Below are 27,597 nucleotides of genomic sequence, written 5' to 3' on the forward strand. Positions count from 1 at the left end.
TCCATCAGGACCAAGGTACTTGTCAGCCCGCAGCTCCAACAATTTACTCAGTACCACTTCTCTGGTGACTGTAATTTTTCTGAGTTTTTCCCTACCTTCCATTTCCTGATTTACATTTGCCTCTGGGATGTTACTTATATCCTCTATAGAGAACTGTTGCAAAATACCTGTTCAATTAAACTGCCATTTCCTTGTTTTCCATTATCAATTCTCCAGACTCACTTTCTATAGGACCAACACTCACTCTATTAACTCGTTTCTTTTTTAAATATTTATAGAAACACTTACTATCTGTTTTCATATTTCCTGGTAGCTTTCTCTCATACTCTAAATTTTTCCTTCTTATTAATCTTTTAGTCATCCTTTGCTGTTCCTTATATTCTGTCCAATCTTCTGGCCTTCCACCTATCTTTGCACAATTATATGCTTTTTCTTTAAGTTTGCTACTATCTTTAACCTTTCTAGTCAACCACAGATGGTGTGTCCGTCCCTTTGACTTTTTCTTACTCATTGGAATGTATCTATTCTGTGTATTCTGAAATATCCCCTTAAATATTTGCCACTGCATCTCTATTGACCTATCCCTTAACCTAATCTGCCAATTCACTTCAGCCAGCTCTACTTTCATGCCCTCATAATTGCCCTTATTTAAGTTTAAAAACAAAGTCTCGGACGCACTCCTCTCTCCCTCAAACTGAATGTAAAATTCAATCATATTATGACCACTGTCACTTAGCCTTCACTATGAGGTCATTAATTAATCCCATCTCGTCGCACAATACTAGGTCTAGTATAGCCTGCTCTCTGGTTGGTTCCAGAACATGATGTTCTAAGAAACTATCCCAGAAACATTCTATGAACTCCTCATCCAGGTTACCTTTACCCATCTGACTTTTCCAGTCTACATGTAGGTTAAAATCTCCCATGATTATCACCATGCCTTTCTGACAAGCTCCCATTATTTCTTCCTTTATGCTCCATCCTACCATGTGGTTACTATTAGGGGCCCTATACACAACTCCCACAAGTGACTTCTTGCCTTTACCATTTCTCATCTCCAGACAAACCATTTCCACATCTTGGTTTCCTGAACTTAGGTCAACCCTCTCTATTCTGCTAATACCATCATTAACTAACAGAGCCACCTATCCGCCTTTTCCTCGCTTCATGTCCTTCTTAAATGTCATATACCCTTTAATATTCAGGTCCCCATCCATGCAATGGCGGTTTTTCATGCTGTATCATCCCAATCCTGCCTCATTAATCATACATTCCCAGGAAACACGCCAGGTCCCTGGCATGGCGTCCTCTGATTCGCCTGGCCTGCCATCACCTCTGTCCTTCAGTAAACCGGGTGCCATATTTAAAGGCCACCCCTGCAAAGAGCGAGCACTCTTCAAGGAATAGGAAGCTGCTGCCAAAGGGAGGAAACATGCTGCCCCCAGATTAGCGATGCTGCTCTCAAGCGTCTACTGGATGAGTGGAGGCCCGCCGTGATGTTTTCTACCCCTGCTCAGGGTGAAGGCCAGCAAGCAATTGTCACCAATCCAGCATGGGAGGCAGTGGCAGCAATGGTCAGTGCCATCGCCTTGCAAAAGAGGACAGCCACCCAGTGCAGAAAGAGGATGAATGATCTCCTCCATTCCACCAGAGTAAGTCACTCTTCTGATCACTCACACCCACAAACCCATCCCACAGGGATCTCACATTTCAGGAGACAACGTCACTAACTCTCACAAACACCCTTACATCTCCATCAGGCTCATGTCCTCTGCAGCCTCATGCCCTCATCCCATTGATGGCTCCACTCACCACACAAACAGTCCACGCAGTGCCATGCATCCTGCTCACGCTCCCTCCATCTGTTTTCATACAGGAGAAGCTGGCTCACAGCCCAGACCAGGGGCAGATTGGCCCACATTAGACCCCTCACTCACTTTGAGGAGCGTGCCATCTTGCTGACTGGTGAGGATGTGGACCGTGCCTGTGGCAACAGTGAGATCGAAAGCGAACACCCACGTGAGGATCCTGCACCACATCATCCCTCTCTCAACGCAACTGTAAGTGCTCTCTCTCCTGCTTTTGACTCTGCTGCCATGCATTAATGATCTCTACTTTGGTTCACAGGGAGCTCTACCAAGCAATCGATGCCCTTAGCCAGTCAGTCCCTCAGCTCCAGCCAGGTCCTCACCTCCAGCCAAGATGACACCCCTCCATTGAAGAGCTGGAAATAAGCAGACTGGAAGACTCATCACAGCACTTACCCACACCCTCCACCAGTGCAGAGGCACACACCTCGGTGGCACCTAGATCTAGAGCAGTCATGGGTTCACAATCTGGTGGTCATCGCATGGACATGTGTTCGCAGCAGGAGGAGGAAGGTTCAGCTGAGCTCCCTGGCACTCGGAGGACTGCTGGGGAAGCGGCATCTGTGAGGTCCGTGTCAGACGACAAGCTTCTAGATTCAATGTTCCAAATCATTATGGAGAGTCAGCAGAAGGCGTGGGAACATCATGCAGAGCTGCTGGAAGCCCTTAGCAGAATGGCACGCAAATTGGAGGAATGTGTCCGCCTACTCTCTGATGAAATGGTGCACGCATGCACGTGTATGGAGGTCTCCATGGGAAGGATGGCAGACGCCATGGAGACCCTGGTCCAGCAGAATGCAGAGATGCGTGTAGACCTGCACTCCATTGCGGGAACCATTGGTGAGTTCCTGCAATGGTAATGCAAGAGGGAAACAGGGCACCGCAAAATCCCTTCGGGACTCCTTCCCCTCAAGGAGTCAGGCCGGGACCCTTTGGCACCCTAAAGGAGGAGGAGTGACAGCTGGCCACCTCTGGGTCATCCACTCAGGAATCACAGAGGCTGTTCTCTCCCTCCAAGTCCCCTTTGCCTGTGACCCCCTCAACCTCATCCTCTGTCACCACAGAGGGAACAGCTGGCCCACAGGGGGACAGCCAAAGTAAGCCGGGGCCCTGAAGGCCTCGGCTCTTAAGAGGACCCATGCAGAAGTCATCAGAGGCAACAGGTGCACAGGCTGTCTCCACCCTTGCTGCAGATGTCAGGGTAGCATCTAGAAGATGTGGTAGGCCTAGAAAAGTTAAGAATATCTGATCACAAGTGGTTGCATTTTGTCACTTTATAATTAAAAAATATATTTACTTTCACTGAATAATGTGTAATGGTGTCTTTCAGCTTCATTTACAGGCTTTTCAAGACATCCCCCTGCAGCCCCCCACCAAGTTCACTTCAGCTGCACTCAGCTGGCCCATTAGTGATTCTGGAAGGAGTGTGTGTGTGGCAGGGCTCATGCAAGCGCTCTCCCATGCATGCGGATCCTTCCTCCATCACACCCATCTCAATGTCCTGAAGCATTTTCAATGCTGCCTACTGGGGTTCTCTCTCAATTGTCCATCTGAGCTGACCTGCATCTCCGCCCACCCACTGATCACACTCCCATGCAGCACCCATGCCCACCCCCAACACGAGGCACCTTTCACTTTTGATTTTGCAAGATGGTTGTAGTGAAGTGTGTCCAGCTCCCCTGTCCTTTCCCGTCCCCCAGTCACCCATGTCCTTTCCCCCATCACTGTTGACCCCCGTCATCACCTTTCACCTCCCCATTGTCACCTACCAGCCAGAACCCTTTCATTTCCAGGATGTCCAGGTGAACGTGCATGCTCCCGTCTTCCCAAGAATTCCACTCCCATCCATATTGAACTCCTTGACCTCCTCTTTCCCACCTCCAGGATCCGTGTCTGCCTCTGAGTCCCCACCAACCATCCTTGCCATCCCTTCTACGGCTACCATCGCACCCTCACCCTCCCACCCTACCGGCTCACTCTGCCCTCTCTCATTCTTACCATTCCCTCTTACCATGCCCACCTTCATTTCGCTTCCCAGGAGGTAGTCATCGACTCCACAAACCCCTGCTTTGCACATTCACCTGGACACCTCTCCTTTTACTCCTTCCTCTAACCTTACTCCTTCCTCCTCCGGACTCCTTCCTCCCCCTGGACTCCTTCCCCCCTCCGAACTCCTTCCTCTTGCAAGACTCCATCCTCCACCCGAAATCCTACACTCCCTCCGAACTTCTTCCCTTACACCTTCCTCCCCCTTGACACCTATCTCTTCAGTTGCTGCATTCTCCCCCATTACACCCTCCTCCCCTGCAATCCCTCCCCCCTCCCAACCTCATTCCCCCGACACCATCATTCCCTCACGCCCAACTTCAGCCCCTCGGTACACCTTCCTCTTCCAGTCAAACCTAGACCTTCCTACCCCATGACCCCAGTATACCTTCCTCTCCCAATCATAGCTGGGTCTTCCTCTCCACCCCCTCAATGATCATCCATAGCAGACCATAGCCAAGACACTGATGTTCCAAAGCAGACCTTCAATGGTGATCTTCCATGTTCCGTGAGCTGCTTCACAGCAGAGCCATGTCCATGAGAGTCCACCCAGCATGCGATGCACATATTCCTCCAGGGTCCGGTTGCTGTTGGGCTCCAGCATCTTCTGTTCCTCAGATGACCACGATGTGAGCAAGGCCCTGAAGGTAAGTCCGGATTTCTGCACATCACACTTGTCAAGACGTGTTCTGCACCGGTGTGTTTTCCAGCTGATGTGGGCGGTAAATTTGTTGTTGGGGCTGATTCCAGCGAGCAGGGCTTATAATGATATGCAGATGTACTAAAATGATGTTCCCGACGTGCGGTGGTGATATACGCGGCCCGCCATTGGTGGGCAGAGCGGATGATTGCAAACTGGTTTCACGATGGTATGAAACCGATTTTTGTCCTTCCGTATTGTCTGCTCATGCCTGCCAACGGGGACAGAAAATTCTGCTCATAATCACTGTTGTAATGCAGGAAATGAGGCACCCAATTTGCGCACAGTAAACTTCCACAAGCAGCAGTATGATAGTGACCAGATGATCTGTTTTTGTGATGTTGATTGAGGGAACAATATTAGTCAGGACACCAGAGATAAGTCCCCTGCTCTTCTTCAAAATAGCACCATGGGGTCTTTAACATCCTGTACAGCATACACATGGGGCCTCAGTTTAATATCTCATTTGAGGATCAGCACCTCCAACAGTGCAGCACTGTGCTGGAGTGTTTGTTTTGGTTTTTTTGCTCCAGCCCTTGAGTGGGGCTTGAAATTGGAGGCAAGAGTGCTACTGTTATAAAACATGCTTTATATCAAAAATGATTTATGGATTTACTGGCTGAAAACCACTGATTGAGTTTTAAAAGACTGAAACAGCATTACAGTTATTGAAACAGAAATTTCTAAGCTGACTGAGTATTTGCATGACTGTACCTTACACGTTCCAAAGCCATTAAAATGGAGTCAACCTGTCTAGAAAACCCCAGCAGAGACAATTACCTTGAAGGAATGTGAACAGGATCATCTCCTAACCTATTCACAGAACACCCAGACAATCATCTGGTGTATTCACCTGTTTGGGGAACTATGCAATAGATGTAATCATCTAAACAATGAACTCTGGTTGAGAAAGGAATTCACCCAGTCATAATCTAATCAAGTTCAAACCACACACCTGGAATCCACTAGCCATGACCATATTTGGGTCCCAGATCAATTGGAGCGATAGGATCATGTGACAAGCTAATTAATCCTCTGTTGTGTTAAGAAACTGTTTTTCTCCAGTCCACGAGGTCAGAAGCTGAAGAGATGGTGGAGAAGTGGGACCCCTGAATGGGTCATTTTCTCTCTATCGATCCCACCTGCAAGTTTGAGCCCTGTCTGCTGATTGACCATTTACCTGCTGCAGGCAGTGAGTTAAGAATTAACCTAGCAGCAGTAAAATTGTTCATCAACATATTTAAATAGTCTCAATGCCATACTCGGAGGTACTACTGAACTCAGCCAGAAACCATCCAAGTCATCAGTCTATAAGACCCTTTAACTTTTATCAGACTCTAAAAAGACTGCTTAATCTATGCTCCCACCCTGAAACTCACTTGTATGTACATTTGTGTGTGCTCATAACAGCTACCAACAGAACTATGGCTGACTTCAGAACTTGGACTAGAACTTGTCATAATATTGCCCATAGAGAGAATCAACACTATGAGGGGTAGGGGTAGGGGTAGGGGTAGGGGTGGGGGTGGGGTGGGGTAGGGGTGGGGGTGGGGTGGGGTAGGGGTGGGGGTGGGGTGGGGTAGGGGTGGGGGTGGGGTGGGGTAGGGGTGGGGGTGGGGTAGGGGTGGGGGTGGGGGTGGGGTGGGGGTGGGGGTGGGGTAGGGGTGGGGGTAGGGTGGGGTAGGGGTGGGGGTGGGGGTGGGGTGGGGTAGGGTTGGGGTGGGGGTGGGGGTGGGGTAGGGTTGGGGGTGGGGTAGGGTTGGGGGTGGGGTGGGGGTGGGGTAGGGGTGGGGGTGGGGTAGGGGTGGGGTGGGGTGGGGTAGGGGTGGGGGTGGGGGTAGGGGTGGGGGTGGGGGTGGGGGTGGGGTGGGGGTAGGGGTGGGGGTAGGGGTGGGGGTGGGGTGGGGGTGGGGGTGGGGGTGGGGTGGGGGTGGGGGTGGGGTGGGGGTGGGGGTGGGGTAGGGGTGGGGTGGGGGTGGGGAATTTTATGGAGCCCACAAGGGCGAAACCGTGGCTTGACTTAGGTGGGATGCAAAATTTTGATTTCCTAACAGTAGGTTGAGGTGCAGAGATATAGACAGCAGCATATTTGTGGCATGTCGAGTATCATGCTGGCCTGTGGTGGGTTTACACTTGTAATATATTTGCATGTCATGAATACTCATTAATGTGAAACTGTTTTCTATAAAGTCTTACCTTCGAGAAAAAGTCAATGGTACACGAGAATCTCGTGGCACTCAGTTCACGATTGTTTAAATGTGGTCTGTACCTGTTGGCTTTGTGCAGTTGTGTGTAAGGTCAGTGGTTTTCCTTGTTTAACTCTATGGCACAAGGAAGGGGAGTAGGAGAATGGACTCTTGCATGGAGGCTTGGGATTGGCAAGAGTGAGTCAGTGATGAGGGGAGTTGTGGAGTGGGGTTGGAGGTATGGAGGATTTGGAAGAGGGATCCATGGAAGGACAGAGGGTGGGGCTGGGAGCATGGAGGAGTGAAGTGGTAGGGGCCTGGCCTCCTGGGTGCGGTGGGGGTTGGTGGGTACAATAAGTCAAAGTAAGAAAATGAGGGCCATAAAGGGTTTTGTCAGTCCATCTCAGGTTGTCGGCTAGAACAATCCTCACATGGCTTTGAGTACACCTCCAACATTTCAATTATCCCAGCTGAGATTGCTTTCAGACAATATCCCTATAATACATAGAAGGGAGGGCCAGCTCAGCCTGCAAGTTCAGCCATGTCCCAAAGAGTGGCCAGTACAATACTGGACATTGATATGAACATTCAGTAGAGTGAATGTAAAAACACAACATCCCCAATAAAGGATGTTCCTGCCTCCCATGTAACCACCAATGCATGCCAACCATGAGATGTGCCTGTACATTTAACTTTGATGAATCTAGTCTCACCAAATAACAATGATACACATATGAAAAAAGTGAAACCAATGTAATGTGAAATATTTGCAAGTGAAATTTAATTTTTAAAAACACCTGTGTCACCCTTTTGCTCTCAAGACTTATGTTAATGGCAATGGTGTTGGGCAGGATGCAAAGCCTCTCTGTTTGACCAGGAGACTCTTTAATCAGCTATTTTTAGATGCGGCCTTGTCAGCTGACAACGGGTTTCACCAAGAAAAGCTTCCCCAACCACTAAATTGAGTGTGTTGTGCATGTACGCTGCTGGCACTTAAAATTTTAATTATAATCATGTGGGGAAAGACGAAAAGAGAGAAAGTGGAAGTGGCATATAGTTCCGGTTACGTTGGGAAATACATTCTGTTGACAAAATCCAGCCCTATGTTACTGACAAGAAGAAATCTTTGGATCATCATTTCAGAAGGCGCAAACAGCAATCCGGCTTGCTATGTTTAGTTCTGTTTGATGGAGTCATGCATCATACTCAGCCCCTTTAAAATATGCTTGCTGCTGACTGATTGCAGTTTGCTCAGCAACTGCAGGCTCTGCCTGATGCAAATGGACAGCTCATTTAGCAACAGCAACCAGAAAAATCCTCACCTCTTTTGACTTTGTGCCTCCATCCATAACAACTCCACTCCTTCACCTTAAGGGGCTAAATTTTACAATTCTCTGTGGGCTGGTTTGCAGACGGAGCAGCTGATAAAATGCCTTTCCCGACATCTATGTGGCTGTCCCTGCGCCAGCCACAATTTTACACATAAGAACATAAGAAATAGGAGCAGGAGTAGGCCATTTGGCCCCTCAAGACTGCCCCGCCATTCATTAAGATCATGGCTGATCTGCCCCAGGCCTCAACTCTTCTTCTGTGCCAGATTCTCATAACCCTCAACTCTCCGATATTTCAAAAATCTATCTACCTCCTCTTTAAATGCTTTCAGTGATCTAGCCTCCACAACTCTATGGGGTGGAGAATTTCAGACATTCACTACCCTCTGAGAAGAAATTCCTTCACATCTCAGTTTTAAATGAGAGTCCCCTTATTCTGTAACTATGTCCCCTAGTTTGAGATTCCCCTACTAATGGAAACAACTTCTCAATATCTGCCCTGTCAAGCCTCCTCAGAATCTTGTACATTTCAATAAGATCACCCCTCATTCTTCTAAACTCTAATGAATAAAGGCCTAACCTGTTTAGCCGTTCTTGATAAGTCAACCCCTTCATCCCAGGAATCAGCCCATTGAATCTCTTTTGAACTGCCTCCAATGCTTTACAAGTAGCAGGGAGCCACCATGTGGTCTGCGCATCCTTGTGCCAATTGAGGGCCTTAAGCGGCCAATCAATGACCCCAAGGGCCACTTCCTGCCTCTGCCGCTAGTTTATGGGTGGCAGGCTGAGACCGGCAATAGGTCGGAAACCCAGCAGGTAACATAGATTGGGCTTCAGGTGGGAAAGAGGGGCGGTGCCACCCTTATAGGCCCCCTGTTTTGATGAGAGGCCACCCCCAAGCTCCAAGATACCTCTACATTCTTCCCCCACCCTGTCCACCCCGGCCCCCAATCTCTCTCAACCCTACCCACCTTGCTGTGGCCTGCGAGCTTGTGTTAATGTTGAAATTCTGCTGCAATAGAGTAACTCTTTTGAGTCAAAACAATAAACTAAATTAACAAAAACAAGGGAGATGCAATAGAGTACATGCTTTAAGTTGGTAATTAAGAGCAGCTGTCACCAATTGGGGAAGGATTAGAGATTTATTGCAAGAGTATGAAAACCAGTTCACACTAGATGTTGGGAGGAACTGGGAGAATCAGTGTCCTTACTTTGCAGTCTTGGAAATAAACCTGTCTTAAGGTGACTACTGGCTTCAGATTCATTCTTTCCTCAATGTACAATTAGTGGAATTAACAGCCTGGTCCCAGTGATATCCTCCCTGCCCCCTTCCCCCCCACCAACACCCCCTGCCATTTACCTTGCATCTGGCTGCAGCAATGAATGTTATTCAGAACCGGATTCAGTCCTAGCAGTGCCACCGCTCCAGATGGCACTGCTGGAATCAGAGAGCTGCTGGTCATCCGATTGTCTCGCAGCTCTTGGAAGCAGAATTTCCTCCCCAGATCAGGGCGGAAGCTTGATTTCAAGGTAATTAACATCTCAACGGACATTAAATTGCTGTGGGGCCATGGGACTGTGCACCCGCTTCTGCATCTGCCTATGGCACCTGCTTACTGGATGTAAGATCCAGACTCTTGTTTCTGCTTCTATTCTCATCTAAGAGGCACCATTTAGGACTTCGCTGCAGCCACTAATTTAAGATGTTCTTTATATACTTAACACCTGAGAACCCACAGTCCTCTTGGGTAGAAATTCCAAAACTTTACAACCATTTGAGTGAAGAAATTTCTCCTCATCTCAATCTGAGATGACCACCCGCTTATTCTGAGACTGTGGCCTGTATTCTGGATTACCCAGGCAGGGGAAATATTTTCTCAGCGTCTAACCTCTCTAGGGTAGTTAGTTCTTCCTTAGGTAAGGTGAACAAAACCAAAAATGTTTCATCTGTGGCTCAGTTGGTAGTACTCTCACCTCTGAGTCACAAGGTTGTGGGTTCCAGGGTTTAAGTACAAAAATCATGGCAGACACTAGTGCTGTAGCAAGGGAATGTGGCATAGTTGGAGGTGCCATATTTCAGATGAAACATTAAACTCAAGGAACATCTGCCCTCTCAGGTGGAAGCAAAAGATCCCATGGCACTGTTTCGAAGACGATAGGGAAAATATCCCCAGTGTCTTGACAAATATTTATTCCTCAATCAAAATCAGAAAAACAGATTAAGTGATCTTATTACAATGATGTTTGTGAGGGTTTGCTGTGCACAGATTGGCTGACATGTTTCCTACACTACAATAGTAACAATATTTCAAAAATATTTTATTAGCTGTAAAGCATTTTGAGATGTCTGGTGGTCGTGAAAAGTGCTATATAAATGCAAGTCTTCCTTTCTCAAAACTGCACACTGTTTTTCAACGCACTTCATATTGTAGTAAGATGTCTTTATTCTTATACTCCAATCCCTTTGTAATAAAAGTGGCCTAGCAAGTCACTCAGTTGTATTAAAATGCTACAGAAAAGTTGATTTTTTTATTCATTCATGGGATGTGGGCGTCACCGCTTAGGCCAGCATTTATTGCCCATCCCTAATTGCCCTTGAGAGGGTGGTGGTGAGCTGCCTTCTTGAACCACTGCAGTCCATGTGTTGTAGGTACGTCCACGGTGCTGTTAGGGAGGGAGTTCCAAGATTTTGACCCAGCGACTGTGGAGGAATGGTGATATATTTCCAAGTCAGGATGGTGAGGGTGGCTGGGAGGAGAACTTTCAGGTGGTGGTGTTCCCATGTATCTGTTGCTTTTGTCCTTCTAGATGGTAGTGGATGGGGTGCCAATCAAGCGGCTGATTTGTCCTGGACGGTGTCGAGCTTTTTGAGTGTTCTTGGAGCTGCACTCATCCAGGCAAGTGGAGAGCATTCCATCACACTCCTGATTTGTGCCTTGTAGGTGATGGACAGGCTTTGGGGAGTCAGGAGGTGAGTTACTCGCCGCAGGTTTTCTGGCTTCTGACCTGCTCTGGTAGCCACAGTATTTATATGGCTAGTCCAGTTCAGTTTCTGGTCAATGGTAACCCCCAGGATGTTGATTGTGGTGGATTCAGCAATGGTAATGCCACTGAATGTCAAGGGGCGATGGTTAGATTCTCTCTTGTTGGAGATGGTCATTGCCTGGCACTTGTATGGCGCGAATGGTACTTATGAATAAAATAGGGTGGACCACCCGGCCTTCAAACTGGGCACTGAAAATGACAAAGGCACATTCTACGCAGTTGACCCTGCAAAGTCCTTCTCACTAACAACTAGGGACTTGTGCCAAAATTGGGAGAGCTGTCCCATGGACTAATCAAGCAACAGACTGGCATAGTCATATTCCCGAATCATATCTTATAGACAATGTCGCAGACTCCTCCACCACTATTCCTGGGTATTTTCTATCTCTCCAGCAGGTCAGACCCATCAAAAGTGGTATACAGTTGAAAGGGAATTGCCCAAGTCATCCTCAAAATTGAATCTGGACCAATGAAGTCTCATGGAATCAGGTCTTACATAGGCAAGGGAAACTCCTTCTGATTACCACCTACTGTCTTCCCTCAGCTTATGAATCAGTCAGTACTCCTCTATGTTGAACACCACTTGAAAGAAGCACTGTGGATAGCAAGAGCACAGAATTTACTTCGGGTCGGAACTTCAATGTCCACCACCAATAGTGGCTCTGTACCAAGCTGGCTGAGTCCTGAAGGACGTGTCTGTCAGACTGGGCCTGCGGAGGCTGTTAAGAGAACCAACAAGGGGGTAGAACCTACTTGACCTCACCCTCACCAATCTACCTGTCAAGGATGCATCTGTCCATGAGAATACTGACAGTAGTGACTAGAGTACAGTCCTTGTGGAGATTAAATCGTGTCTTCACACTGAAGATACCCTCCATTGTCTTAAGTGGCACTACCACTGTGCTAAATTGGAAATGTTCAGAACAGATCGAGCAGTTCAAAACTGGGCATCCATGAGGTACCACAGGCCATCAGCAGCAGCAGAATTGCAATCAAACACAATTTGTAATCTGAAGAAGAATCATACAGACGCGAAACATCAACTCTATTTCTCTCTCCACAGATGCTGTCAGACCTGCTGAGTTTTTCCAGCGTTTTCTGTCTTTGTTTCAGATTTCCAGCACCTGCAGTATTTTGCTTTTAACAATTTGTAATATCATGGTCTGACATATCCTTCATTCTACCATTACCATCAAGTCAGGGGATCAACCTTGGTTTAATGAGAAGTGCAGGAGTGTATGCCAGGAGTAATAGCAGGCATACCTAAAAATAAGGTGTCAACTTGGTGAAGCTTCAACACAGGACTACATACATTCTACTCAGAGGAAGCAGCATGCAATAGACAGAGCTAAGCAATCTCACAACCAACGGATCGGATCTAAGCTCTGCAGTCCTGCCACATCCAGTCATGAATAGTGTTAGACAATTAAGCAATTAATCAGAGAAGGAAGCTTCACAAATATCCCTATCCTCAATGATGGCAGAGCCCAGCACATCAGTGCAAAAGATAAGGCTGAAGCATTTGTAACCATCTTCAGCCAAAAGTGCCAGGTGGATGGTCCATCTTGGCCTCCCCCTGAAGTCCCCAGCATCACAGATGTCAGACTTCAGCTAATTTGATTCACTCCCCTGTGATATCAAGAAACAGCTGAAGACACTGGATTCAGCAATGGCTATGGGGCCTAACAATATCCTGCCTGCAGTATTGAAGACTTGTGCTCCGGAGCTAGCCATGCCCCTAGTCAGGCTGTTCCAGTACAATGACATTGTCACCTACCTGATAATATGGAAAATTGCTCAGCTATGCCCTGTCCACAAGAAACAGGATAAATCCAGTCCAACCAATTACCATCCCATCAGTTTATTCCTAATATCAGAAACGTGATGGATGGTGTCATTGACAGTGTTACCAAGTGGCATTTACTCAACAGTAACCTGCTCACCAATGCTTAATTTGGGTTCTGCCAGGGCTGCTTGCTCCAGAGCTCATTACAGCCTTGGTCCAAACATGGATAGAAGAGCTGATTCAAGGGGTGAACTGAAAATGACTGCCCTTGACATCAAAAGAGCATTTGACCAAGTATGGCATCAAGGAGCCCTAGCAAAATTGAAGTCAGTGGGAATCCAGGGGAAAGGTGTCCATTGGCTGGAGTCATACCTAGCATAAAGGAAGATGGTTGTGGTTGTTGGATGAATTTCAGCCCAAGACAAAACTTCAGGAGTTCCTTGGGTTGGTGTCCTAGACCCAATCATCTTTAGCTGCTTCATAATTGACCTACCCTTCATGATAAGGTCAGAAGTGGGGTTGTTCACTGATGATTGCTCAGTGTCTATATCCCTCTGCAGCTTCCTGGCATCCTCTTCACTGCTTACCTTTCCACCTAAACTTGTATCATCAGCAAACTTGGATACGCTCCTCATCTAAGCAATTCATATATATTGTAATTAGACGAGACCCAAGTACTCATCTTTGTGGTACACCACTAGTTACAGCTAGTTACTAGTTACCCATTTATTCCTCAGCAGGTCTGACAGCATCTGCAGAGAGGAATACAGTTAACGTTTCGAGTCCGAATGACTCTTCATCAGAAATAAGGAAAAATAGAAAAGAGGTGAAATATAAGCTGGTTTAAGTCGGGGGTGGGGGGGGGTACAGGTAAAGCTGGATAGAGGGCCAGTGATAGGTGGAGATTACCAAAAGATGTCATAGACAAAAGGAGAAAGAGGTGTTGACGATGGTGATATTAACGAAGAAATGTGCTAATGGGGACATTAAGGGTGGAAAGCAGGATGAGCAAGGGACAGATAGTCCTGGTGGGGTGGGGGGGGAATCGAAATTGAGTTCAACAGCTTTAGATCATGAACTCTCTCCTCCTTCCCTACCCCCTTTTCAAACCCCCTTTTTATATATTTTCTTTTCCCACCTATTTCCATTATTTTTAAATGTATTTCCATCCATTGTTTTATCTCTACCTTTTAGCCTATTTCAATTCCCCCCCACCCCACCCCCACTAGGGCCATCTGTCCCTTGCTCATCCTGCTTTCCACCCTTAATGTCTTCATTAGCACATTTCTTAGCTAATATCACCACCGTCAACACCTCTTTGTCCTTTTGTCTATGACACTTTTGGCAATCTCCACCTATCACTGGCCCTCTATCCAGCTCTACCTGTCCCACCCCCCCTTAAACCAGCTTATATTTCACCTCTTTTCTATTTTCCCTTAGTTCTGATGAAGAGTCATTCGGACTCTAAACGTTAACTGTATTCCTCTCTGCAGATGCTGTCAGACCTGCTGAGTTTTTCCAGGTATTTTTGTTTTTGTTCTAGATTTCCAGCATCCGCAGTATTTTGCTTTTACCCATTTATTCCTATTGTCTGTTTTTTGTTCATTAGCAAATCCTCAATCCAATTGCAGCTCCTCCGATACTGAAGCAGTTCATGCCCATATGCAGCAAAACCTGGACAACATTCAGACTTGGCTGATAAGTGACAATTAATATTTGTGCCAAGTGCCAGGCAATTACAATCTCCAATGACAGAAAATCTAACCATTTCCTTTTGATGTTCAACAGCATTACCATTGTTGAATCCCCCAGCATACTGAAAGAACATATGCACACATTGTGCATTTTTCAACTAAACAAAAGCTTGGGAGACAGCCATTCCCTGGTTCATTCCCTATGGCAATGCCTTGACCAATCAGTCAACCTACCTGGTTTGAATTTAAACAAAAGCTTGGCAGTTAACTGTACCCTGGTGCATTCTCCGTGTCTCTTCTCATGGAGTATAAATTGTTGTTACCTTTAGAATTTGTATTCTTCTGAATCTGTCCTGATGAGTGCAAGATGAAAAGCTTTGGCAACATGTCTCTTCTTTCAGCAACAGTCAAGTTCTGTACTACCAAACAATTATTTCTTTCCTTACACTGATTTCTTTCAGTTCCTCATTTTCAATAGACTCATGGTTGCCTATTATTTCTGGATTTTAATTTGTGTCTTCAACACAAAGACAGATACAAAGTATTTGTTTGATGTCTCTGCAACTTCTTTATTCCTCATTATAATTTCATCTGTCTATGCCTTTAATGGACCCACCTTTATTTTCACTAATCTCTTCCTATTAACCTATGTATAGAAATGTTTACAATCTGTTTATATGACTCTTGTTAATATACTCTCAAAATCTCTTTCCTTATGAATTACTTGCTCCTCCTTTGCTGAAATCTAAAATCCTCTAAAGTTATATACTAATTGTTTCAATGGCAACCATTGCTTTTCTATCATCGTATCTTTTAATGTAGTTTCTCAAACTACCTTAGCCAATTCACCCATCATACCTACATGGCTTGCTTTATTTAGATTAAGACCCTAGTTTTGGGCCGAATTAAATTACTTTCCGACACAATGTAAAATTCCCTCATATTATGGTCACTCTTCCCTAGAGGGTCCTTTACTACAAGGTTATTAATTAACCCTTTCATATTTCACAATACTGGATCCAAAATAGCCTGTTCTCTAATTGGTTCCTCATCATAGTAATCCAGAAAGCAATCTTGTATAAATTCCATGAACTCGTCTGCCACACTATAACTGCAAATTTGGTTTGTTCAGTCTAAATGAAGATGAACGTTCTCCATGATTATTATATTACCCTTGTTACATATGTCTCTAATTTCTTGATTTATACTCTCCCCAACACTACACATACTTTAGTGGCAGTGTTTTGTCTCGGAAGACAATGGTTTGAAGGTGGTGGTCAACTCTTGTGTTAAGCATTACCTGGTTTGGCTCAAAAGCTCCATTTTGGCATGGCAGTCTCTGTTGCATTTGCTGCAGAGAAAGACAGTGGGGTGAAAAGGTGCATGATTCATTAGCCTCTGTTTTCTCTGGGCCCTCTTTTCTGCCAGCTTTTTAAAAATTTATTCCCGGGATGTGGGCTTCGCTGGCTGGGTCGGTATTTATTGCCCATCCCTAGTTGTCCTTGAGAAGGTGCTGGTGAGCTGCCTTCTTGAACTGCTGCAGTCCATGTGGTGTAGGTACACCCACAGTGCTGTTAGGAAGGGAATTGCAGGATTTTGACCCAGTGGCAGTGAAGGAAGGGCAGTATATTTCCAAGTCAGGATGGTGAGTGGCTTGGAGGGGAACTTCCAGGTGGTGGTGTTCCCATGTGTCTGCTGCCCTTGTCCTTCTAGATGATAGTGGTCGTGGGTTTGAAAGGTGCTGTCAAAGGAGCCTTGGTGAATTCCTGCAGTGCATCTTGTAGATAGTACACACTGCTGCTACTGTGAATGTTTGTGGATGTGGTGCTAATCAAGTGGGCTGCTTTGTCCTGGATGGTGTCGAGCTTCTTGAGTGTTGTTGGAGCTACACTCATCCAGGCAAGTGGGGAGCATTCCATCACACTCCTGACTATGCTTTGTAGATGGTGGGAAGGCTTTGGGGACTCAGAAGGTGAGTTAGTTGTCACAAGATTCCTAGCCTCTGGCCTGCTCTTGTAGCCATGTATTTATATGGCTAGTCTAGTTCAGCTTTTGGTCAATGGTAACCCCCAGGGTGTTGATAATTGGGGATTAAGTGATGGCAATGCCATTGAACATCAAAGGGCAATGGTTGGATTCTCTCTTGTTGGAGATGGTCATTGCCTGACACTTGTGTGGCGCGAATGTTACTTGCCACTTGTCAGCCCAAGCCAGGATATTGTCCAGGTCTTGCTGCATTTGGACATGGACTGCTTCAATATCTGAGGAGTCGCGAATGGTGCTGAACATTATGCAACCATCAGCAAACATCCCCCACTTCTGACCTTATGATGGAAGGAAGGTCATTGATGAAGCAGCTGAAGGTGGTTGGGCCGAGGACACTACCCTGAGAAGCTCCTGCAGTTATGTCCTGGAGCTGAGGTGACTGACCTCCAACAACCACAACCATCTTCCTTTGTGCTTGGTATGACTCCAACCAGCGGAGAGTTTTCCTCCTGATTCCCATTGATTCCAGTTTTGCTAGGGCTCTTTGATGCCACACTTTGTCAAATGCTGCCTTTATTTCAAGGGCAGTCACTCTCACCTCACCTCAGGAGTTCAGCTCTTTTGTCCATGTTTGGACCAAAGCTGTAATGAGGTCAGGAGCTGAGTGGGCCTAGCAGAACCCAAACTGGGCATCAGTGAGCAGGTTATTGCTAAGCTAGTGCCACTTGATAGCACTGTTGATGACCCCTTCCATCACTTTACTGATGATTGAGAGTAGACTGATGGTGCAATAATTGGCCGTTTTGGATTTGTCCTGCTTTTGTGTGCACGACACACCCAGGCAATTTTCCACATAGCTGGGTAGATACCAGTGTTCTAGCTGTACTGGAACAGCTTGGCTAGGGGCACGGCATGTTCTGGAGCACAAGTCTTCAGTACTATTACCGGAATATTGTCAGGGCCCATATTGCATTCAGAACGCAATATCCAGTGTGTTCAGCCACTTCTTGATATCAAGTTGAGTGAATCGAATTGGCTGAAGGCTGACATCTTTAATGCTGGGGACGTCTGGAGGAGGCCGAGATGAATCATCCACTCGGCACTTCTGGCTGAAGCTTGTAGCAAATGCTTCAGCCTTATCTTTTACAATACTGTGCTGGGCTCCTCCATCATTGAAGATAGGGATATTTGTGGAGCCTCCTTCTCCTGTGAGTTGCTTAATTGTCCACCACCATTCACAACTGGATGTGGCAGGGCTGCAGAACTTAGATCTGATCCATTGGTTGTGGAATCGCTTAGTCCTGTCTACCACTGCTGAGCAAATACTGTTAGGTAGGCCTATAAACAACCTCTGCCAATGTTTTCTGCATTATGCTGTTTCTTAGCTTCACCCAAACTGATTCTACTACTTAATTTTCTGAGCTAAGACCTTTTCTCTCTGTTGCCTTGGTCCCATCCTTATTATCAGGGATCCCTCCTCCTTTTCCATTTTACCTATCTCTTTCAAAAGTTAAACATCCTGGAATATTTATTAACTAACCTTGGTATTTGCAACCACATTTCCGTAATGGCTAGTAGATCAAACCTATTGATTTCTACTTGGGCTATTAATTCATTGAATTTATTGTGTATAATACATGCATTCAGATATAATGCCTTTAGCTTTGACATTTTTCTAATTTTCCCTGATGCCACCTTAGTCACTAATGTCCTATTACCTTTGTTACTCTCACTATCCATTCCTGATGCACTCTGCTTATTTTTACCAAACAATGCTCTGTTCTACAGCCTTGACATTTCCATTACTGTTTCTCAATTTACCCCTTCCTAAATCTTTCCGCCCCTCCATTATTAGTTTATCCCCATTTCTCAGTGAGTAATGGGAGATAAAATTGAGTACGTAATTTTGGTAGGCAGTGACTTCTGATTGTGATACAATGCTGAGTGAGACCAGGTCCTCTGACATGGGTAAAGAAGTGAAAAGTCCCAGAGAGTGAGTGAACCCAGGCCATCCACAATCATGTTCTGGGGGCCACTTCTTTATAGATCTAGCAGAAGCATGGGAGAAATCTGCCTGTCTGCCAATCTCAGTTAAAGAATGATGCACACCAATGGGAAACCTGAGATAGATGAAGAAAAAGAACTATAAGTCTATCCATCTCCAGATATTTCTCCATATGAACTAAAGGTACATTTATATTAAACCATATTAATGTCTCATGCCTTGGGGAGTCCAGTCCAAGTTTGGTCTGCATGTGAGGTGGGTTTGTTGAGGGGTGTAGGGGGTGGTGGTAGCATGGTAGTATATAATTGAACTGGGTGTGCAGATATAATTCAGCAACTAATTTCAAGTCATAAATTTGTGTTTTTAATTACATATAACCAATGGAAAACACACCCAACTAAGAAATAGGTTACAATTCTGACCACTACTGTTTATTGAAGCTGGGAGAGGTTTGGGACCCCAGTTTCATCTCTTCATCCAAAGCGAGAGATGACCCAAATGTCCCCAGTAAATTCAAATTGTAAAAAAAGGAAGAGAGAAAGTAAAAAGAAATAGAAAGAGAGCAGGGGAAAGAAAGATTTGTATTGATATAGCATTTTTCATGACTTTAGGTCATCCCAAAACCTTTAGAGCCAATGAAGTACTTTGAAGTGTACTCACTTTTGTACTGTAAGAACGCAGCAGTTAATTTGCACACAGCATGCTCCCACAGACAGTGAAGTGATAATAACCAGATAATCTATCTTAGTGATATTTCTTGAGGGTTAAATATTGGCCAGGACACCAGAGATAACTCCCTTGCTCTTCTTTGAAATAATGCCATGGGACTTTTACATCACCTGAGAGGGCAGACAGGCCTCAGTCTAATATCTCATTCAAAAGGTGAAAGATGACAAGACATTCTGATTTTAATAATACATAGATTAATAGACAATAGCAAAATTTGGTCAGCTGAGTAACAGAGTTGGTTGTTGCCTATGGGTTTCTCTGCACTAGGGTTAAAAAGCTACGAGATACAAAATTATATAGCCCCACTAATGGCAGAATGGTGTGATTACCGCATGTTCACATGGACATTGTAAATGTGGACAGGAAATTATAATGGAAAATATTGACAGGAAATTCGCACAACACATAAGAACTTTAATCTGTCATTTGAACATCACCCTGTCAAAAAAAAAGTGTTCAAGGAAAGACCTGTAACATCCATTCAGTGAACTTCTGGTTCTGCCAGTTGATACCACCAGTGCTTAAACAATCTTACAGTGAGATACAAAGGGAGACTTCAGGCCTGAATTTTACCCTTGGCGGGTGGGCGCGATTGGCAGGCCCAAGACGGGTTGGGAACTGTATCTTCCCAATGGTCAGGAAGGGCCAGGCAGGGTGAGAGCGGGGGCCTGTCAGTTGCGAGGTTCAATGGCGACCCGGCGGCTGCTTTAAAAAAGGTGCAGGCAGCTCCTCGAAGGCTGCCAAGGAAAGACATATTTGTAGTGTTCTGAACACTGAAGTTATCCTCAAGTGCAGCTGGAGACGCTAGACAGGAGGGCAGGTTGGCTGGGCACTCAGCACCCACCCCGGTTTTCAGACAAGTGCCTTGCGGTCCTCCTGGAGAAGGTGGCTGCCAGGAGGGACCCTCTTGTTCCCAAAGATGGAAGGAGGAGGTCACTACACCTAACAAAAAGAGCTTGGGAGGAGGTGGCAGCTCAGGTTAGCAGCCACGACGTTGTGCGGCGCACATGGGTGCAATGCCGCAAAAGGTTTAACGACCTGCTGCGCTCGAGAAGGGTGAGTACTGTGTTGGCCTGGATCAATGTGTTGAAGTGTTAAGGTCTGGCTGATCCCCCTGTGGAGCTCAGGGGTGTTAGAATCTGAGTGCCAACTGCCAATAGCGCCGGAGCTGACCAAAGGGGTGCTTGGACTGAGTGCCTTGCGGCTCGAGGGCTACGACATGCATGTGCCCTGTAGGATGTTCCTCAGGTGGAGTTGGTCAGGCTGCAATGGCGCTGCAGGTAGAGAGTGCACTGATCAATGCTCCTCTGTCCTTTCAGGAGAAGACAACCCATAACAACATTGAAAGGTCACGGACAGATGGAGGCTCCCCAAACCTCCTAATTCTATCCCGATTCGAGCAGGATGCCTTGGACCTGGAGAGGCGCCATGCACCTCGGTCATCTGGCCGCGGAGAGGCTGGGGTATCAGACAAAGGTAAGAGTGCAGGGCACAGAGGTGAGAGTTTCGGATGGTGCAAACGTTCTTGTGTAGTCATCATTGATGGGAGCCTGAAAACTGGATTCCCCATTGGCCATTGAAAGATGAGGGCACCATGATGCAGGTCTCCATTGTCTCACCAGGGTGCCTGGCATGCACGGTGACAGTGTGATGGTTTAAACTAATGACATGTTGTTGTTCTCCCTTAGATTTGCCAACATGCAATCAATCGCAGGATGTCAAAGAGACACCCCTGACGCCAGAGGACCGCCAGGCTTCGCGTGCACCTGCATCACACCCGCTCTCTGAACCAGGCACCAGTGCAGATACCAGCACTTCGCTGGGCGATAGATCCTCGGCTAGAATGTTGGAGCACAGCGGTGAGAGCACTTCATACTCACTTGAGGAGTAAGAGGAGGCAGAGAGTGCCCAGGGCACTGGCAGTCAGAGGACTGCTGAAGACCAGGACGATGCTGAGTCGAAGGCAGATGATGAGCCTCTGGAATCGTCCATTACGTGGCAGATGCTGGATGTCGAGCGGGATGTGCGGGAGGATCTGGTGGAGATCCATGAGGGTACATGTGCCATGGTCTCTGTTGTGGAGGAGTCCATGAGCACTGTGATGACTCTCATGGGCCAAGCGCACTGTCCCCTCCATTGAGAGGGTGGCGACTCTCATGGAGAGGCAGCTCCAGGGATGGAATCAGGGGTTCCTGGGGTTACGCTCAGACCTGCAAGCCTCAGGTGGTCAGTGTCAGTATCAGAGATCGATGTGACACGCAGTATCCCAGCTAGGTGTCCGTCCATCAATGGTGAGCAGGGAGGTCCAGAGCGACCTCACGTTGGTGCATGAGCTGCTTGTCATCTCTGCGGGCTTCTCTCAGGGCGCTCTGGATGACAGCAGCAGCTCCTCTGCCCCTCTGCCAGTAACCATGGGATCTGATGAGGCTGTGATGACTAGGGAGAGGCTAGCGGTGGCACTGGCTGCTCCCTCCCAGGCGGGGCCAGCACAGGCTCCACTGGCTAAAGGATGACCGCCAAGGTCATCAAGGAAAACAAGACAGCAGATGAGCAGACTGCCTCCAATGCTGCTGGCAGCGAGGGGGGGCACCTAGACGTAGCACCTGCAAACGTAAGTTTAAGACACCATGAGCACAAGAGGGTCTGGTCATGGGTGATCTTCTGTTGTGTAATGTTTTGTTTCTGTTTACTGGTTTGGGAATGAAGACCAGAAAAGGTTATGTTAATTTTTTTGTATTGTCAAAATGAGATAAATTTTGTTTTTGTTGTAAAGGCCTGAGTATGCTTCACCTTTTTATTTTTTTGGTGCAGGGTACACCGATATATAATGCTGGACGTGAGTGGCTCTAAACTTTATTGCACAGGCACTGGGTGGACTTTGGGTTCAAATGAAAGGGTCATTTCAGACATCCGGGATTGAGGTGGCAACTCTGGCATGAGGTGGAAGCAGATCTTTGGCAGCCTAGCTGAAGGAGTGTTGGATAAAGGTGTCCCTGCCTCCCTGAAGGATACAGAGGTCTGGCTCCACACCCTCAGTGTTCTCCTCACCGTGTTCCTCTTCTGACTCACTACTGGATTCACTCTCTGTGGTCTGTGGAACTGCCTCAAGATCCTCTTCGTCCAGTGGGTCCCCCCTTGCCAGTGCCATTTGTGGAGAGCGCAGCATGCAACCACTGTCAATGACATCCGCTCTGGGAGGTATTGTACTGCTCCCCCTGAATGGTCCAGGCATCAGAAGCGCATCTTCAGAAGACCTATGGTCCTCTCTTTCACCGCCCTTGTGGAGGCATGACTCCTATTATAATGCTGCTCTGCCTCTGTTCTTGGGTGGTGGATAGGTGTCATAAGCCACCTTTTCAAGGGATAGCCCGTCACCCAGCAGCCATCCATCCAGTTGGGCTGGAGTACTGAATAGCCTCAGCATCTGGGAGTGTCTGAGGATATAAGCGTCATAGGAGTTGCCAGGGTACCTTGCACGGACTTGCAGAAGCTGCGTCCCGTGGTCACTCACTATCCGGACATTCATCGAGTCTTCCTGTTGATAAAGGCGCCCGGCTAACCCGCTGGTGCCTTGATGGCCACATGTGTGCTGTCGATTGCACCCTGAATGCAGGGGAGTCCAGCAATTGCTGCAAACCCTCTGGTTTGCTCAGCCTGGCTGTCATTACCCGCCTGAACAGGGCTTCTGTCACCAGCTTGACGCAACTGTAGACAGCTGATTGGGACACTCCAGAAAGATCCCCACTGACCCCTGGAAAGAGCTGGAGGCATAGAAGTTGAGGGCCACTGTGACCTTCTGAGCTACTGGCATGGAGTTTTCACCCACACAGTTGGAGGTGATCTCAGATCCAATCATCTCACAAATGGAGGTCACAGACTCCCTGGAGAGGCGGAGCCTCCTTTGGCATTGCACCTTGGATATATTGAGGTAGCTGCATCGCCGCCTGTAAACCCTGGCAGCAGGATAGTGGCATCTTCTGTGGCCCCTTACACCTTGGACGACCTGCTGGCCCTGTGCCCCTTGTGCCTGCACTTCTCCTCCCACAGGTCGCTCCCCTGGAAGCTGCATAGGGACACCTGTCCTCTTCTCCCTTCTGCCCCTCTCTTCCTCCTCAGAGGAGGTGCCACCAGCGGAGACCACAATCCCAATTAACAAGGTTAAGGAAGGCTGTCTGATACCTGGAAGGGTCCACACGGTCAAGACCCTCCGGGAGCCTTGGAGACACCAATGAGTACTGAAATGAAGCCGAGAAATGCTAAGAATGATGCTCAGAACAGAGGTGAATTAAAATGTTCAAATGAGCAACTAGCAGCAAACTATCTCCTAAACTCTTCACTACTCACCCTTTTTACCCTGCCCTTCAATGAGGATTTGCCAAATGTGGGCAACCCACCTGCCCATTTTGCCCATGTGACGGGTGCGAAATTACACGGGCAACGTAAAATCGGGTCCCATTGGGTTTTGAATGGCCTTAAGTGGCCTCTTAATAAGTGGTGGGCGTGGCTCTGACTCCCGCACATGCCTGCCGACATGACGATTGCGCGCATGCAGGATGATGTCAGGATGCTCGCTCGATGTCTTTTCATGCTATTTTATGCCTGATTGGCTTGGGCATGCGCCCACCCAAGAGGCGTAAAATTCTGCCCTGAGTATTATACAGACAAAAAAGCATCTCCTAGCTTTCTATTTGTCTGCAATGCTGATGATGGAGGGGCCCTGCCTGTGCCCTCTATGGCTGTTCCTCAACTGAAACCCAACCTCATGCATGACTTAGTAGGACAAGATAAAATTCAGCACCTGACAAATTAATTATCTTTAATCCAGTCAAGCCATAACACAAAATGTCCCTCACTCCATGGGTGGAATTGTCACAGATTTGCACAAGTGCGGTAGCGGGCGGGTAAAACGATGTTTTAGCCATCGGCCACGATGGCGGGTTTTCATGCCATATTATCCCAAACCCGCCATTTTACTTATGCATTCCCAGGAAACACACCGTTTTTGTGGCAGGAAGGACTCCGATTCGCCTGCCACGTTGTCACCTCGTCACTTCATCATGCCAGGCACCGCATCTAAAGTACAGCTGTGCTCAGTGCTTCCAGCCCAGGACTGCAGCAAAGATGACATGGCCTCGAAAGGCAAGAAGATGGCAGCCCTCGGGCACGCTTTGGATGCCGTGGAGGCCCGCTGTGATGTCCTCTACCTCTGCTCTGGCCACAGGAGGGGCAGCTACATTGCCACTTTGGCTTGGGTAGGCAATGGCAATCAATGGCAATGTTGCACAGAAGGGGTTGGCCATCCAATGCAGATAGTGGATGAATGATCTCATTCGTGCAGCCAGGGTATGGCAACCATCTCATCACTCTAAACTCTCACAATCAAGCCCATCACACATTCACTGGCATCTCACTCATTGCCAGCTCAAGGGACATCACCATCTATTCTCTCACACATATCCTCACATGTCTATCTGGCCTCATCTCCTCTGGAGATTGCCTCCTCAGCTCTCACCATCTTGAGGCCACTTGCACAGATCAACATGTGCCCCCGCACACACCCTGGGATACCCTTCTTACCAATACAGCTCTTGTCTTGCAACCTCTCCCTTTGCCTGAGGCCACTTCTCCCTCTTCTCCATCAAAACCTTGCCCTGCAGCTATTGAAAAGCCACCCGCATTTGGCTGATCTGGTAGGTAGAGACCTACTCATGAGCCCCCCTAAAGGTGATGTGGTGCTGTCTGTGAAGCCTGGAGCTGATGGCTCCAAGTGCTGACCGAGGCAAGGTAGGCAAACAAATACTGAGGTCCCGAGTGAAGTGCAGCCCACCAAGTGCACGCCTTATATATGCTGTTGTGAAACACGTCGGCGTGTTTTCCCGCCAACTTGGGCAGACAATCCAGCGGTGGGGGGCGGCGGGGTGGTGGGTCCGGAGGGCTGGCCTTATAATGTTATGCTGATGTATTACAACGGGGTTCCCGATGTCTGATGGCGGGGAACGCGGCCCGGGCAGAGTGGATGATTGCAAACTGGTTTCATGACATCACAAAACCAATTTTTGGCCTCCTCGCCATATCGTCCGCTCATGCCACTGAACACACCCGTGCCGGCGGGCAGGGAAAATCCTGGCCCATTTTACTGACCACTGGCAGCTAACTGAAGCACTCTTTACAGATCATGGATAAAGTCAGTAATTTCAGCCTCCAACTGCCTGATACAGACAATTGAACCATGCAGAAGCACCGGCACTAACCTTGCCCTTGTTGAAGTAGTTGATAACCTGTCGGCACAGTCCTTCTTTACGCTGCCACTCGGTTTGTGCTGGGTAGTGCAGGAACTCCCGCAAGGGTCTGTCCTCCCAGTGAAGCAGTTCCCAGTACAACATTAGTGTAAACGCTGCCTCTGGAGAAAGAACGAAGAGGGAGATGCGCTTGATTCAAGAAAGTTGTCAAACTGAATAAGAATTTGATGTTTTCTACAGTCTACATTATCACCCACATCAATGAGATCTTTTTACTGCTTTACACCTCTCCTCTGCTCTCCTAAAGGTGCCAACTTTAGATTTATTGAGGTACGAACAACCTTGTGGTACTTCACCCGTGTATTCTTAATGTGAGTGTCATCAGCGAGCATCACCAGGCAACTGAAGCAATAGGAGCTGGCAAGGGTAAACCACATCTAAACCTGTTCCCAAGCAGGTTCACCTGTAAATTTTCCTGTAGGGGGCCCTGAGTATGGAAGAGTTGCTGGAGCTTTGGCCAATTTTTCCCCACATTAGAGCAAGAGCTCTGAGACCAATGCAGGGTCCTAACCTCTGCTCAGGCTGAGATCAGTTAACTCAGCATAGATGGGCAATCTAGAGAACCATCTGGCCAGTGCTGCTTAGTACTACACTGAACCACTGGAGTATTGGAAGAATCAACAGCTGCAGATTTCAGACAGTGTACAAAGTACAATGTCACATTTCAGTCCTTTTGTCACTCCTGACCATAGTCCAAATGCTAACTGAACAAAGGAAAATAACTTACCATTGAATACAGAGCCTTTCACAATCTCAGGACATCCCCAAAGCACATTACAGCCAATGGGAGTTTTATTTTTGAAATCTAGACAGTTTGGTAATATTGGAAACATTGCAGCCAAATTTCGTACGACAAGATCCCGAAACAACAATATGATAATAACCAGATAGTGTTAGTGACTTCCTCACCAAGATATTCTCACTTCTCTCCACTTTTATACTTAGCACCAAGTAATTTCATTCTACATCTTACCTGTCCTGAGCTCCCTCTCCTCTGGCTTTTCTGTTCCTCTATTCACACTCAATTTCATTCTTTATATTAACTCCCACAAACATAACCTGGGCCTCCCCTTCAACCTCATCATCTCTTGTGGACTTTGCTTACCTGAAGTCTTAACAGGACTACCGCTGACCATTCTTGGCTCTGTTACCACACATTTTCCTGTTTCCCAATCCCACTATCATCATCATTTGCCACAGAAAGTCACACTGCTCTATCTCCCTCACAATTTACTCTCCAATTCCCAGCTTCCTTACCTCTGTGGCTCTATCCATCACAACATCCATGCTGCTATTGACTTACCAAGCTAGCCACTTGCCTTTGTCTCCTATGCCCCTGCATCTAACAAATCATTAACCATCTTCCTTCTGTTGTACTGTGTGCAGTTTTGTCCCCTTACATTAGGAAGGATATTATTGACATAGAGGGAGTGCAACGAAGATTCACCAGACTTGTTCTTGGGATGGCAGGATTGTCCTATGAAGAGGGATTGGGGAAACTAGGCCTGTATTCTCTAGAGTTTCGAAGAATGAGAGGTGATCTCATTGAAACCTACAAAATACTTAAAGGGATAGACAGGTTAGATGCAGGTAAGATGTTTCCCCTGGTCGGGGAGTCTAGAACCAGGGGACACAATTTTAAAATAAGGAGGAAGCCACCTAGGACCAAGATACGGAGAAATGATTTACTCAGAGGGTTGTGAGTCTTTGGAATTCTCTAGCCCAGAGGGCTGTGGAAGCTTAGTCATTGAATATGTTTAAAGCAGAGATTGACAGATTTCTAAATACCAATGACATAAAGGGATATGGGGATAGTGTGGGGAAAAGGCATTGAAGTGGATGAAATATAAAGGATGAATCTGAGTATTTGAGAAACTAATGGGACTAAAGGCAGGGAAGTTGTCAGGACCTGATGGCCTGCA

The 27,597-nt window shown here is 47.0% G+C and overlaps 1 protein-coding gene across 1 annotated transcript in view; it reads right to left on the reverse strand.

Annotated features, from left to right (window-relative positions):
- The window catches only part of dock3 (dedicator of cytokinesis 3), a 1,472,428-nt gene that overhangs the window by 145,408 nt on the left and 1,299,423 nt on the right, over nucleotides 1-27,597 (reverse strand). The window contains exon 38 of the mRNA XM_078543841.1: nucleotides 25,628-25,776. Coding sequence (XP_078399967.1) covers nucleotides 25,628-25,776 — 149 coding nt within the window. The remainder of the gene's footprint in view (nucleotides 1-25,627; nucleotides 25,777-27,597) is intronic.

The sequence above is a fragment of the Cetorhinus maximus genome, chromosome 6, assembly GCF_964194155.1.
Source record: "Cetorhinus maximus chromosome 6, sCetMax3.hap1.1, whole genome shotgun sequence".
NCBI classification, from domain to species: domain Eukaryota; kingdom Metazoa; phylum Chordata; class Chondrichthyes; order Lamniformes; family Cetorhinidae; genus Cetorhinus; species Cetorhinus maximus.